The sequence below is a fragment of the Alligator sinensis genome, unplaced genomic scaffold (genome assembly GCF_000455745.1).
Source record: "Alligator sinensis unplaced genomic scaffold, ASM45574v1 scaffold570_1, whole genome shotgun sequence".
Classification (NCBI taxonomy): domain Eukaryota; kingdom Metazoa; phylum Chordata; order Crocodylia; family Alligatoridae; genus Alligator; species Alligator sinensis.
Genome location: NW_005841997.1, coordinates 2,585,535 through 2,597,916, shown reverse-complemented (window position 1 = coordinate 2,597,916; position 12,382 = coordinate 2,585,535). Strand labels below are relative to the sequence as shown.

The 12,382-nt window shown below is 42.9% G+C and overlaps 1 protein-coding gene across 13 annotated transcripts in view; it reads left to right on the top strand.

The window, feature by feature from the left end:
• ARVCF (ARVCF, delta catenin family member) overlaps positions 1-12,382 on the top strand; it is a 412,391-nt gene that overhangs the window by 354,822 nt on the left and 45,187 nt on the right. For all 13 annotated transcript variants that reach the window (XM_025201537.1, XM_025201540.1, XM_025201532.1 and 10 more), the window contains one exon: positions 2,221-2,292. In XM_025201537.1, the coding sequence (XP_025057322.1) occupies positions 2,221-2,292 (72 nt within the window). The remainder of the gene's footprint in view (positions 1-2,220; positions 2,293-12,382) is intronic.

Genomic DNA, 12,382 nt, shown 5'->3' with positions numbered 1-12,382 from the left:
AAGATTTTTCTCTGCTCTAAGCAGTGACAGGGCTTTGCAGCCAAACAGCCCAGCTCAGCTGTCATCATGAAAAGTAGCTTCCTTGCACAATGCCTGACATTTTGTCTTCCTTTGCTTGTCCCTAGCTCCCCAAGCAACAGATTACGTGTTTTTTTCCAGATCCCAAGAATTAGTGGTGGCCCAAAGCCCACGCTCTTATTCCCATCCCTCATTTTAGGAAAGATATCTTTCAAGAGGAATGGAATAAAATGTGCCTGTGTGACCTTTTGGCAGATTAGAAAACAGGCTTTTCCATATGTTGCAACAAAGGAGGCACTTTAAGCTTGATGAAGCTTTAGTTGTATGTTTTTAGTGCCTTCGAACAAAAGGGGCTAGCCACGTGCCATGGTGGAGGGACACATGCGAGATGGGGCACGTTGGATTTGGGTTGCAGTTGTCATTCTCTAAGGGTCTAATACAGCTGCCTTGGGGTAAACGGAAAAGTTCGCTCACTGGGAGTTGGATCGGGACCTAAATGAAGCTGTTACTTTATTCTGGACAAACTTGTATTGGCAAATGTGTGATGCTTCTTGCATTTCAGACCCAGAGGCCTTTCCCATTTCATGACCTGGTCCTACACCAAAGCCTGGCTGTTCACTACATTACATTTTCAAGTGCTTTGCCCTGTATGTTACTAAATGTCCCAAGTGATGGCGCTTCCAGCCTTTCAGGTGGAAGATTGTTCCACAGCCCCATAGACCTACTGTCAAGAAGCTTCCTTCTAACTTATTATTAATTATGTGGTGCTGAATCCTTTCCTGTTGTTCCTAATTACACCCTTTGTACCACCTTAAATAATTTCTTTCCAGTCCTGTTGATAACATATTTTGAAATGTAATTAGCCTGTCCTCACCTTTACTTAAAAGCTTACCACAGCTAAACTGCATATAAGGTGCACTATTTTTTCAAAAGCCATCTGTCCTCTCTCTCTTTCTTTAATATGTGCCTTCAGTTAGTCAATGCTCTCCTGAAGGCCTGGACAGATGAAACAGCTATGATAATGAACAGTGGAGTGAAGGGGAAGCCTTACTGTGGTTCAGCTGAATCCACTGTAAGTGTTTCATCAGTTTGATTTATCCCGTGGTAAGTAGAAATGGAACTGCAGTAATTCACCACTTGTTTCATTCAGTGGTAGACCACTGCAGTTGAGCTTTACTTTCTGCAGGATAGGAGCAGGCAGACGTAACAGTCACAGTGGATCAGCTCACACTGGTTTCCACCGTGCTATAAGTCTTCATCTGTTCACACCCTGGACTCCAAACAATATCCAAAAACGGTTGACCCCAAGCAAATTTGTTTCCTCTGTCCTTTTTAGGAAGGGGGAGGGAGAGGGAATGTCTGAAAATTAGACCTTCCTTTTCCTTTGCTATTTTTCAGACCCTTGAATTCAAAGCCTACCTTTCTGTTGCAATCAAGCACTCAGCATGGGTTTTGCTTTACCTTCTTTTTTTTTTTTAAATTAAACTTCCTTTAGATTAAAGCTAATGTAATGGTTTGAAACTGTCCATATTCCTCACCAAAGCATTAGAAAATACAGTCATTTCCCTTAGTTTCTTATAAGCAGCCAAAATTACACTTTATTGATTGAAGGGCAAATTAAGGTTAAGTTATTTGCTGTCCTCTGTGCAATATATTAAATCCAGGCCTTCCTGCCCAACTGTTGCCTTGAAGACAGCCAGTGAAAAGGGAGCCCATTGTCCTCTGTTCTGCACTGTAATTTGTGCCTCGTACATGCTTCAATCTAAAGCTGTTTGCTGGTAAAACCGCTAGTCAAGATGCATTTTCTGCTGAAAACCAAACAAGAAGCTTCATGCAGCTGAAAGCCGTTTTAGGCAAGACATTTTATTTCAAAGGGCACAGTGCCGTGGACTTGCAAATGAGGAAAATCACTTGGCATTGAAGTTGAAGCCTGAATCTTAGAGGTGCAGAGCACACCCACAGCCTGTTAAACTGATCAGGAGGCAGAAATGCTCAGCCCCATTGCAGATTAACCTACATGCGGAGGTTTGTCCCTAAATCATTTAGGCAGATTGCAAGTTGGATATATGCAAATAAAGGGGATAGCTGGTCATTTATAGCCTGAGTCTGTTGCTTTCTTTAGCACTGTAGAAGCACATGACAGTGATTGATTTATCAGTGCACTAACATGCTTTACCATTCATTCTCCTATTTTATGTGCAGGAAAGAAGAATGGAGATTTGGACAGAAACTTTGATACACTTGATTTGCCCAAACGGTCTGAAACGGCTAAAGGTAACGTGCAGATTTGTGCATATGCTTTTGAAAATAAATAAGTGGGGAGATAGGGATTCTGAAAGAGACTGCAAAATGAACTACGCCCTGTACAACTGCCTTCATTTCATGTTCGGCTAATCATAATAATAGATGAACGTCAGTGTGCTGCTTGTCTTCCAATGTGCAGCCCCCAGGGGATGATCCTATTGATTAAGCTGGCCAGAGGAGATAATGGAAGCCTGTCAGACACAGTTTTGGATTGAAGTGTTTCTGTCACAGAGAAAAAAAAATGGATCAGCTCGTAAAGCATAATTTGTAGATTCCCCACACTAGAAACTCTCAGAGGGCTTTATGTAAAGCAGGAGGTGAGGAATTTTTTTGTTCTGTTCTTTCTGTTTCTATGCGAGATCTTCTGCCCTTTCCTTACAACTGCCTACCTCTGGAAGCACTGAGGTTCCTCTCTGTGTGCACGTAAGGTTGTTTGGGGAGGGTGGGCTGGATTTGCATCTTCCACTGCTAGTCAACTGTCTCCTGAATACAGTAATTTCTCTGGCTGCAGTCAGCAGGGCCTGTGACTTTCCACAACTTCTATAGGCCTGGAGGTCCTCAGAGAGATTCTTTTGTACTGTGTATTTCAACTCTTGGCAGAAGTGAAATATCTTCAGAAACAACATACACTTTCCACCTGCTGTGAATAGCGCTGTTTCAGCAGCAGCGTAGGCTGTGATTTGGGGAGCTCCTCAGATTTTTGCTGCAGCATACAATCCTGTGCAAGCCTCAAGCTTTTCTTTAAAGTAAAAGTTGGTGTTTTGGTAGCAAAGCTCCAGCCATTTCCATGGAAACTGATTTAATGCCATCCTGATATCCCATCCTAACAGGAAACTTTCTTCTGTAGACACCCTTCACCTTAATGAGCTGTGACTGCCACAAGCTAGTTGGGTCTAAACGAAAACACAAATATACTCCAACAGTTTTCTCTCATTTCCTTTCAAAACGTAAGGCAGTGAAATGAAAAAAAAGCCACTTATATATCATACACCAAATAGCCCAGTGGCTAGCTTCTTAGCTAAAATCCTTCCCAGCTCTACCACAGGTCTGTTAAGTGACTTTAGGCAAGATTATTCATTTCTCTGTGCCTCCCTTTCCTTAGCTGTAAATTAAGGATGATAGCACTGATTGCCTTTGCAAAGTGTCTTGCAATGTGCTGATGAAGACTACTAGCTGATTGTGATATTGCCAATGATGGTGTCCTATTTAGTGACACTCTCAAAACAATCGACTTGTAAATTCATGGGCAGTGAGGCCGAGTTATTTGATTATGAACTATACCCACTCTACAGACAGGTTTGCTGCATATGCAGCTTACTAGTCTTGTGCCTGAACACCTGTTTTGATCTTGTGATGCCAATCATACATGATTCATGAAGACTTCTTCTAAAAGCCTCCCTGGCCTTCATGATTCAGAGCTGGGCCACTGCCTGGTTGCAAAGTAACAAGGCCTTTTAAGGAAACAAAATTTAGGCTTGATCTTAAAAAATGAGCCTTCTTTGACAACTGGTCTCGGGTAACTACTTGTTAGAGGATTGAGAAATCCCAAGTAAAAAAGGAAAGGAAAACAAATTTAGCATGTATGGTAGGAGGCAGTCTTTAATTTCCTTCTAAATGTGGTTGAGATGTGGATGCCAAACATGAGAAACAGATACAAAAGCTCTCCACAGAGAAAGAGATCTTGCATAACCATTTTACTTTTTTAAATAAGCTTGGGTAGGACTTTGCTGACACAAAAGTTTTGTGACTTCGCCTGGTCTTGCCTACGCAGCTCGTTACCATATTGGATTATAATTGCTGAAATCACATGCTGTTTGAGAGGCTTCCTTTGAAAATTTTCAAGAACCCAGATTTAATGTAAATGGATGGGTGTTAGTCTGACAATAACATCACATGCTAGATTAGGTCAAAAGATTAATCCTATCAGCATTTTGATAGATGAATGATGCGTTTTTGGGAAAGAAGGGGCATGAAAAACCATTTACTGGTGCATTTTAGGGGAAAAACAATTAACTTTTATGATTTTTGCTTGTTTGTTTTCTACAAGAAATTTCCTGCCCAGCAGCTAGTTAACATGATAGTTCCTGGGTACTAAAGGTTCTTACAAGCATGCTCCTATTTTGAATTGTTCAACAAGATAAGCAAAAGAAAATTGCAGTTTCAAAACAGTTAAGAGCTTGGGTCAGACCTATGCCATCAGAACATAATTGGCTCTGATGAGATCAGCTCTCAGCTGAGGCAGAACCTCGTTTCAAAGATTGGAAAATCATGCAAGTTTTAATGATCAAATGCAGTTGGTTTGAGTGACACAATGAAGTGCTATTTCAAAAATCAACAATTATAGATTAATCTCTTTCATGTATTATTAAAGCCATATTAAAGCGAGTTTTCAGCTGGAATCTTTATGCATGCAAATGAAACTACAGTAGCTAATAAGAATTGTTCATGCAGAGCGCCAAATGAACATTGCGGTAGTTAACAGAACATTGGGAGGCAGTGTTATTAGGTTTTCTGTAATCTTAAAGTCAACTTCCTTGATGTTAATCTGTAAATTTAAGAATGAGGTCTAAGAACTGCTGGTCACAGTTCCCATATAAACTTCTCTCATATGTGATGATCATTGAGTCCAGTTGATCCAAAGTTTATGATGGCTTGAAGAAGTTACTAACTAGGAAAGGAGTAGTTCTATTTCTCAGTACCTCTTGAAAGCTAAATTGTTGTCTGCAGGACTTTAATCACAAAAGTTTGTACCTAATGAACAGCTGGACATGTTTAAATAGAAACAATGATATAGTTTAGCACCTTTATTCAGCCTTGGGTCAAGATAACCTATAAACAAGTTACTGTCTTGAAAAGAGCAAAGGAAGTTCTGGGTTATTGCCTGGTAATATGCTAGTACATTCTGCCCCAGGACACCTCATTTCATTGCTGTATGGAAGGGAGCTAGTGATTTAACACAGCCTTTTAAGGAAATTATCCAGAGGTTTAAAAATGGTGAGCTGCTTTTCTCCAATAGCTGTCAGTTTTAAACGCAGATTAGGCTGGCCTGTATAGATAGTCTGAACAGCCTTGAAATAATTTCTGAGTCTTTAACACCTTTCCCTGCCAAGGTTTCTGGCTAGGAACCCCTTCCAAATTAAGACTGCTTATCTGTGGATAAATTGGTTAACATGGTGTGGGAGCTGTGCACATGTTTTCATAAGCTATCCCACCTAATAGAAATATAATCCCCTGGAAGCATCCAGCATGTTCTGCTTAGAGGGCAGAAGAGGGCTGTTTATGTGTGTCTTCCCTTGCAAAAGGATGTAGTCCATCTTTCTGGCTGGTAGGGCATGGGCATGAGGTTTTTGATAGCTGGAAACAATGAGAACTGGCTTGAGTGCTATGGGACTAATGGGAAAACAGGAGTGTTAAGCGGGGTCAGATCTGGAGTAAAATGCCCATCTCTACTAGAGTGCAAGAAGAATAACATTGCTGAAATCCCCAATCAGGACCAAGTAAGTTGGTGAAAATAGTAGGTTCTGTAATGCATCTCTTTTGCAGTGAACTGATTTCTCCTGTGCAAAAAAAGGGGAAGCAAGCATTGCGTGCAGCACAGTGGGTTTGTCTACACAAGATGCTTTACTGCTCAGTAGGTTTACTGTACACATACTCCCAGTGAAGGCTTACTGTGCAGTATTTTACTGTGTACTAAGCCTTTATAGCATTAATAGCACATATAGATGTGTCCAGTGTCTTTGTTTCAGAGTCTTTATTTCTGAGTAGGAGATGAGAAGCGAGACCAGCATTCATGAGGGGAAAATCAGGATTAAATCTGTTCAGTGAAGGTTATAACTGAAGTGAGAATCAGAGTTCAAATAGCAGATGGGCAAGATAACTTATGCTTTTCAAGAAGCTTACTGATATGCCTAAGTCCTCTAAATATGGTTTAAAGGTTGTGACATTTACGGATCCTACAGCAGTTAAGGTATTAGACTGTCCGCCTTTGTTCATCAGTGCTTGGCTAGGGAGCAGAGGGGGAGGCGTTCTTTGCGATAGTTAAGTGTTTCTGACTTGCTTTTATATGTAGTCAGACCTGGTTGGTCCTACTTAAACTGGAAAACTAAAATGTATTTGGATTAAACAAGCCCTCAGCTTCTACTGCATGGTTGTATAGTGGCAGGCATAAAATCAGTCTCAGATCCTCAAGACAGACCCAGGTTTGGGTTTTGATTCAACCCGTGATGCATTTGGACAAAAGGACTTTGATTCAAGTTATTTCTACATGATACATGGGTTAACTTGTCCTGTTGGTAGGCCCTTTTAAATGTGTCCATAACATTATTATTATTAAGGCTCAAGGGTCACACTCAAAGAGTGGTGGTGGATGGGTCGGTGTCAACCTGGAAAGATGTGGGCAGTGGAGTCCCTCAGGGCTCAGTTCTGGGGCCGGTGCTGTTCAACATCTTCATCAGTGATCTGGATGAGGGGGTGGGAAGCACCCTGTCCAAATTCTCAGATGACAACAATATGGGGTGAAGCCAACACCCTGGAGAGGAAGAACCAGATCCAGGCCGACCTAGACTGGCTGGGGAAGTGGGCAGAGAGCAACAGGATGCAATTCAATAAGGACAAGTGCAAGGTGCTGAATCTAGGGAGGAAGAACTGCCATCATACCTACAGGTTGGGGGGCAACCTTCTCAGCTCCACTGAGGCAGGAAGAGATCTTGGAGTCACTGTTGACTACAGGATGAACATGACGTCAATGTGATGAAGCAATCAGAACCAGTTGCATCTCGTCGTGCTTCCATAGGTGCTTCACAAACAGGTCCAGGAAAGTGATTCTCCCCATGTATGCGGCACTGGTCAGACTGCAGCTGGAGTACTGTGTCCAGTTCTGGATGCGGACAACCTGGACAGGGTCAAAAGAAGAGCCACTTGTCTGATTGGAGACCTGCAGGGAAGGCCCTACAAAGAAAGGCCAAGGGACCTTAACCTCTTCAGCCTCTCCAAGAGAAGGCTGAGAGGGGACCTTGTGGCAGCGTACAAATTCATAAGGGGAGAGCAACATGAAGTAGGCAACAATCTGTTTACCAGGGCACCCCAGGAACAACAGTCATAAGCTACTGGAGAGTAGGTTTAGACTGGACATTAGAAAACAGTTCTTCATGGTCAGGGTTGCCAGGATCTGGAATGGACTTCCAAGGGAGGTGGTGCTCGTCCCATTCTTGGGGGTCTTCAAGAGGAGACTGGACAGGCACCTGGCTGGGATCACATGACCAGACAGGTTCGGTGACCCTTTTCTTGCCTGCCAGGGGCAGGGGGCTGGACTAGATGGCCCACTGAGGTCCCTTCCAACCCTAGAATCTATGAATCTATAAGTTTTCTCTGAACTTTGATTTATTTTGTGCTTAATTGCTCTTACTACCTACATCAGCCAAGAGCAGGGTTCAGCAACCATTGGATCTGGCCTGCAGAGCTGTGGTTTTTGTGGTGTTCACCAACTTCACCTGTGGTGCAGCCAGATAGCTAAGCGGAAGGGAGTTTTCCCAGGGAGAAGCAGTAGCAGCGGCAGTGGCAGCAGCTGGGTCCCAGTGCTGGTCCACTTTGGACCCAAGCTAGGTCATGCTGGCCTGCCACTGGGAAACATTGCCTTGAAACTCCTGGCCTTGAAATCAGGACAAAAGTAAGATCTGATGCTAAAATTGTTTAGGGATAAAAAGATTTTGTGCTACTGGGCAACAAGCAGTTTATAAAAATGCCACAGGCTAGTTTGAATTTGTACAAGTGTGTTTACCCCGGCCAACAAGTTTTTGGGTATTGCTGAGCAAACCAATGAACTTGTTAGAGGTGATGTTTCTCTCCATTTTCTCACAGTGCGCTGTTGCTTTGCATCTAGTCTGATCCAAGCAATAGATTTTTTTTTTTTTAATTCCAGAAGGTGAACGTTCAAATGCACTAATAAATCTTTTGTGTTGCTGCCCTTAAGCTACTGAAATTAGACTTTCTGGCAGCGTTGAGGTAATGATTTCAAGTTAGTAGATTACAAACATGTAACCTATTTCTCTTTGACTGAAGGCGATACTCTGCATGTGTCATGGCAGAGGAACTTTAAGCAATTTATTTAAGAAACTTTGGAAGCAGCATGCCTGTGTCCAGTGGCTTGTAAGATTAGCTGCTATTGTAGCATTTACTGTCACTTTAATTTGCTTTCTTTAAATCTTAACACATTGATTCAGGTGTTCATATGCCCTTTCCGACTCCTTTCAATCATTACTTTTGACAGAAATGTTGTGAATAAGTGAGTAGGACTGATTGATTAATAGTACTATCCACACCCCTCCTCCTGCTGCCAGGGGAAATTGTAAGGAGAGTTCTTCTTAGTCCCTCAGTGTAAAAATATGTAGCATGTTATTGTATTAACATCTTCTAAGTATTTGGTTCACGATGCTAAGAATTCCCATCAGAATTATTAAGTATCTCATATTTCTGTTGCTTTACCAAGTACAATATTCCTTTTAGTCCCCTGTGTTGTTCATATTTTACAAAAGCAGTGAAAGATTTTTCATTTGTCTTCCAGTACTTTGAGTTAAAGAAACTTTATTACCTTAGATAGGAGAATCCCCTTGGGGGCTTTCACTCGGTAAACTTTTTCCAGCCTAATACATTTAAATTCTCACTTCTCCTCATCTGCCAGGAATTTAGAAATGTGGGCACCAGTTGGCTGCTACTTCGTCAAGCATGCCAGTTGAACCATTGGTCGTAACTTAGGAGTTGGCTGACTATTCTGAAATGCCTTGGTTTGACTTTTTCATCTCCTTTTGGCATTCTCACATTGGTTCACTTGTTTGCTTACCGCTGGCTTAAAATGTGACAGTGGGTTACTTCTTGGCTTGCTTTAACTTGGGATACAATGTGCTACTCAGATAAAAGCTTTGATTATTTTGCACTAAAGAAGCTTTGAAAGTAATTATATATGACGTGACTCATAAGCATGTATGATGGAGAGTACTCAAAGGTGTCTGGAGAACCATAGGCTGGTTAGGGGTTGCCTAGTTCAATGACCTGCATTCAGAACAAGCAATAATGCAGCTGATTTAAAATTCATTTAATTCAATGGGATTTATATCTGAACCTGTGTTGATTTGAATACAATGTCTGCATTATCAGTTAGGCATGACCACCTGTGCTCAATCTGTTGTCAGGTACTTAGTGTAATGGAGGAGGAGAAGCCAAGGTTTGTTCATGCTTAGGGTAGGCAACACTTTTATTTTAATCACATTTTGCTATTTTTAAAAATATATTTGCTTCCTCAAAATCCCACTTCGGTATAGTTCCACTGCCTGAACCATAGTTAAATTTTGTATGTAGACTGATAATGAAGGAACTAGGAAAAATGCAGAGTTTGACAATTAACTAAAATATTTTCCACTCTAGAGGGCCAAGCCAGCTGTTCCCAAATAGTTCTTGCAGGTCTGGCGTGCTACTCCTCTCTGTCCAGTGCCTAGTGCATGGATCACTTCCATTCCCAGGATCTTCGGGAGCCCACTGGGAAGGGATGGGATACAGCTTCCCTTCAGATCTTGGGACCCTTCTCTGAATATGGCATGAAGAAAGCAGAGCCTTGCTCCAGTTCTGACTAAAGCAGATACAAATACAGCTGTTCCCACTGAGGGAGTATGTCTTAAATAACTTCTGCTTGTCCTCAGCATCTGGCTCCCTCAGGGAGCCAGAACTTAAACCTTGTGACCTGCAAGACTTGCCACCAAGAACCCAGCTCAAAATCTGAAAATGCCTCACAAAACTTGATTGTAACCCACATTAAAACAGTGTGGTGCTTTTCTCCCTTTGTTGGCAAAGGTTTCCTACATCTTTTATGTAATCCCAGCAGCAGGAGAAGGAAGAGGAGTGAACAGGCACTCTGCTGTTCTGGGTTACTCAGGCTATGAAATGTTGAGTCACCTCGATACCAAATTGTTACTGAATAAAGTGTCCTAAAAACCGAGTTGCATAAGATTGTTCTAATTGCACAAACCCTCTGTGAACTGAAAACCAGGTAAATTGGGATGCATAGCAGTGCCTTGCATGTTCATTAATTTGGTTAGCTAGAGGTGTGATCATATCTATAGCATGCTGAGAAGACCGTTCTTCTTTTCTGGCTTAGTTGTATCCCAAGTCATCTAGTTACAAAAATAATTCTGGATTACACCTGAATTTGAATGTTTTGAAAGGCCTTGTTGAGAAACTTTTGAGTAAGTGTTGGCAAAAGGGCAGAGAAAGAGAAAGTCAATGCAAAAAGCTGCCTGTGTGTGGATGGCGGAGGTGCTGATGGCTGAGATGCTTAATAGAAATCCATTGGAACAAGTTAATAGTGTATCCCAGATGACTGTACGCAGCACTATTGCCTCCTGTTCTGTTCATGGTGTATTCTAACTTGCTGGTGCTAAAATAATTAGTACTATAGTGATTTTTGTTAGGCTAATTGATGGGATTACCTTCCTGGCTGTCTGGATGGTGTTACTTGAGGTGGCAAATGCCATCCCTTGTCATGTTCATTATTCTAAATGCTTTATTGCTCTCTGGTACTTTGCCAATCTCCAGCCACCGATTTCTGTGCTAGATTTCTGACTGCCCCTTCATCATAAGGAATTGTTGGACTTTGTCATTAAAGCCATGTTACCAGTTGCTAAATCACAGTCTTGTCTTGCAGCGAGCTCCCAGATGTTGCATAAAATAAATCATTAGCACAGCTCTTCAAAGAGCTGCTCCTTGCTTTTTGTTTTTATTCGGGTAGCACGCATTGAACAGCTTGGCGTTTGAAGTGTCATCCCTGGGATGACCTCCATTTTCCTCGTAGATCAGCTTGGTAGCATGAGGTTAAAAGCAGAAGCAGCAACCTGTTTTAAACATATATTTCACTAGCTGAAAGCAGCTGGTTTCCCAAGTGGCTTGTTTCACTGTAAGGGCAAGGAAGCAGGGGGCTGAGTGCTTGCATGCGGGCTATGGGGCTGGAAGAGGCAGCAAGGGGAGTCTTCTGGCCGGCAGGAGCACCAGCGGTTTTGAGAGGCGATCAAGGCTGTTGCTACAGCAGCAGTGCTGTAGGAATCCTTTTTTCCTTCTGTGGTTGGATGTACCCCGTGTGAAGGGTCATGGCTCCCGGATCCCCATGCAAAGAGCTCCCTCGGGGTTTCAGCCCTGCTCAACTCAGCAAGAAAGCGCGCTGTCCTGGCATCTGTGTTTGGATAACCTCGTGCCCGACTGTCTCTGTTCTTTAGCAGGGAAACCGCAGAGGGTTACCAGCCTCTTGCCTGGAGCCTCTCTTCTCGGCCCTCCTTGCTCTTACAAAGTGATTTTTTTTTTCACTAAATACAATTTTCTGACTTCAGCCTCCCCAGCCCACAGCCCTTTTCTTCCCTTTACCACAAGGTGGTGTCTGGTCCCAGGTTTACTTCTAAGCAAACCCAGGACATTCAGCACAACAGAAACTGCACATCTCTATAGCGTTCGGTCTCCCCCTCCCTAACTCTCTCCTTCAGCTCAGCTGTTTACAAGCTCTTGGACAAAGAAGAGGGGGTATGACCCTAGGGCCCAATCCTGTGAGGTGCTGAGCATGGGGCTCCAGATGAAGGCAGTGGAGGCCAAGAGCCTGACATGAGGCAAGAAAACCCAGAGCAGCCCTTGGATGCCAGCAGAAAACTCAGAGAAAAGTAAAACCCAGTTGACACTTCCAGTTAACACAGCTCTTGAGAAGCCCGGGCCGGAGGGGCACGTGGCTCATGTGGCTGCATTACAAAAAAGGCAGCTTGAGCAGACATTTAATAACAACCAAATAGTAGATGAGTCCATTCCAATTTGCTGAAGATGGTGTAGCTGCCCCGCCTGGCAGAAGAGCTCGCCGGCCTCTGACAGTCGCTCCGAGCACCTATCTTCATGTTTTAGACAATGCACCTATGTTTGGGGTGAGCACCTTGTTCTTTCATCCTTACTGAAACTGGCAGTACCTGCGGCAGGTGACAGGCTTATGGTTCAGACTGAGGCGCCCAGCAGCATAGGTGATGTGTAGAGGGGGTGGGGGGGCATG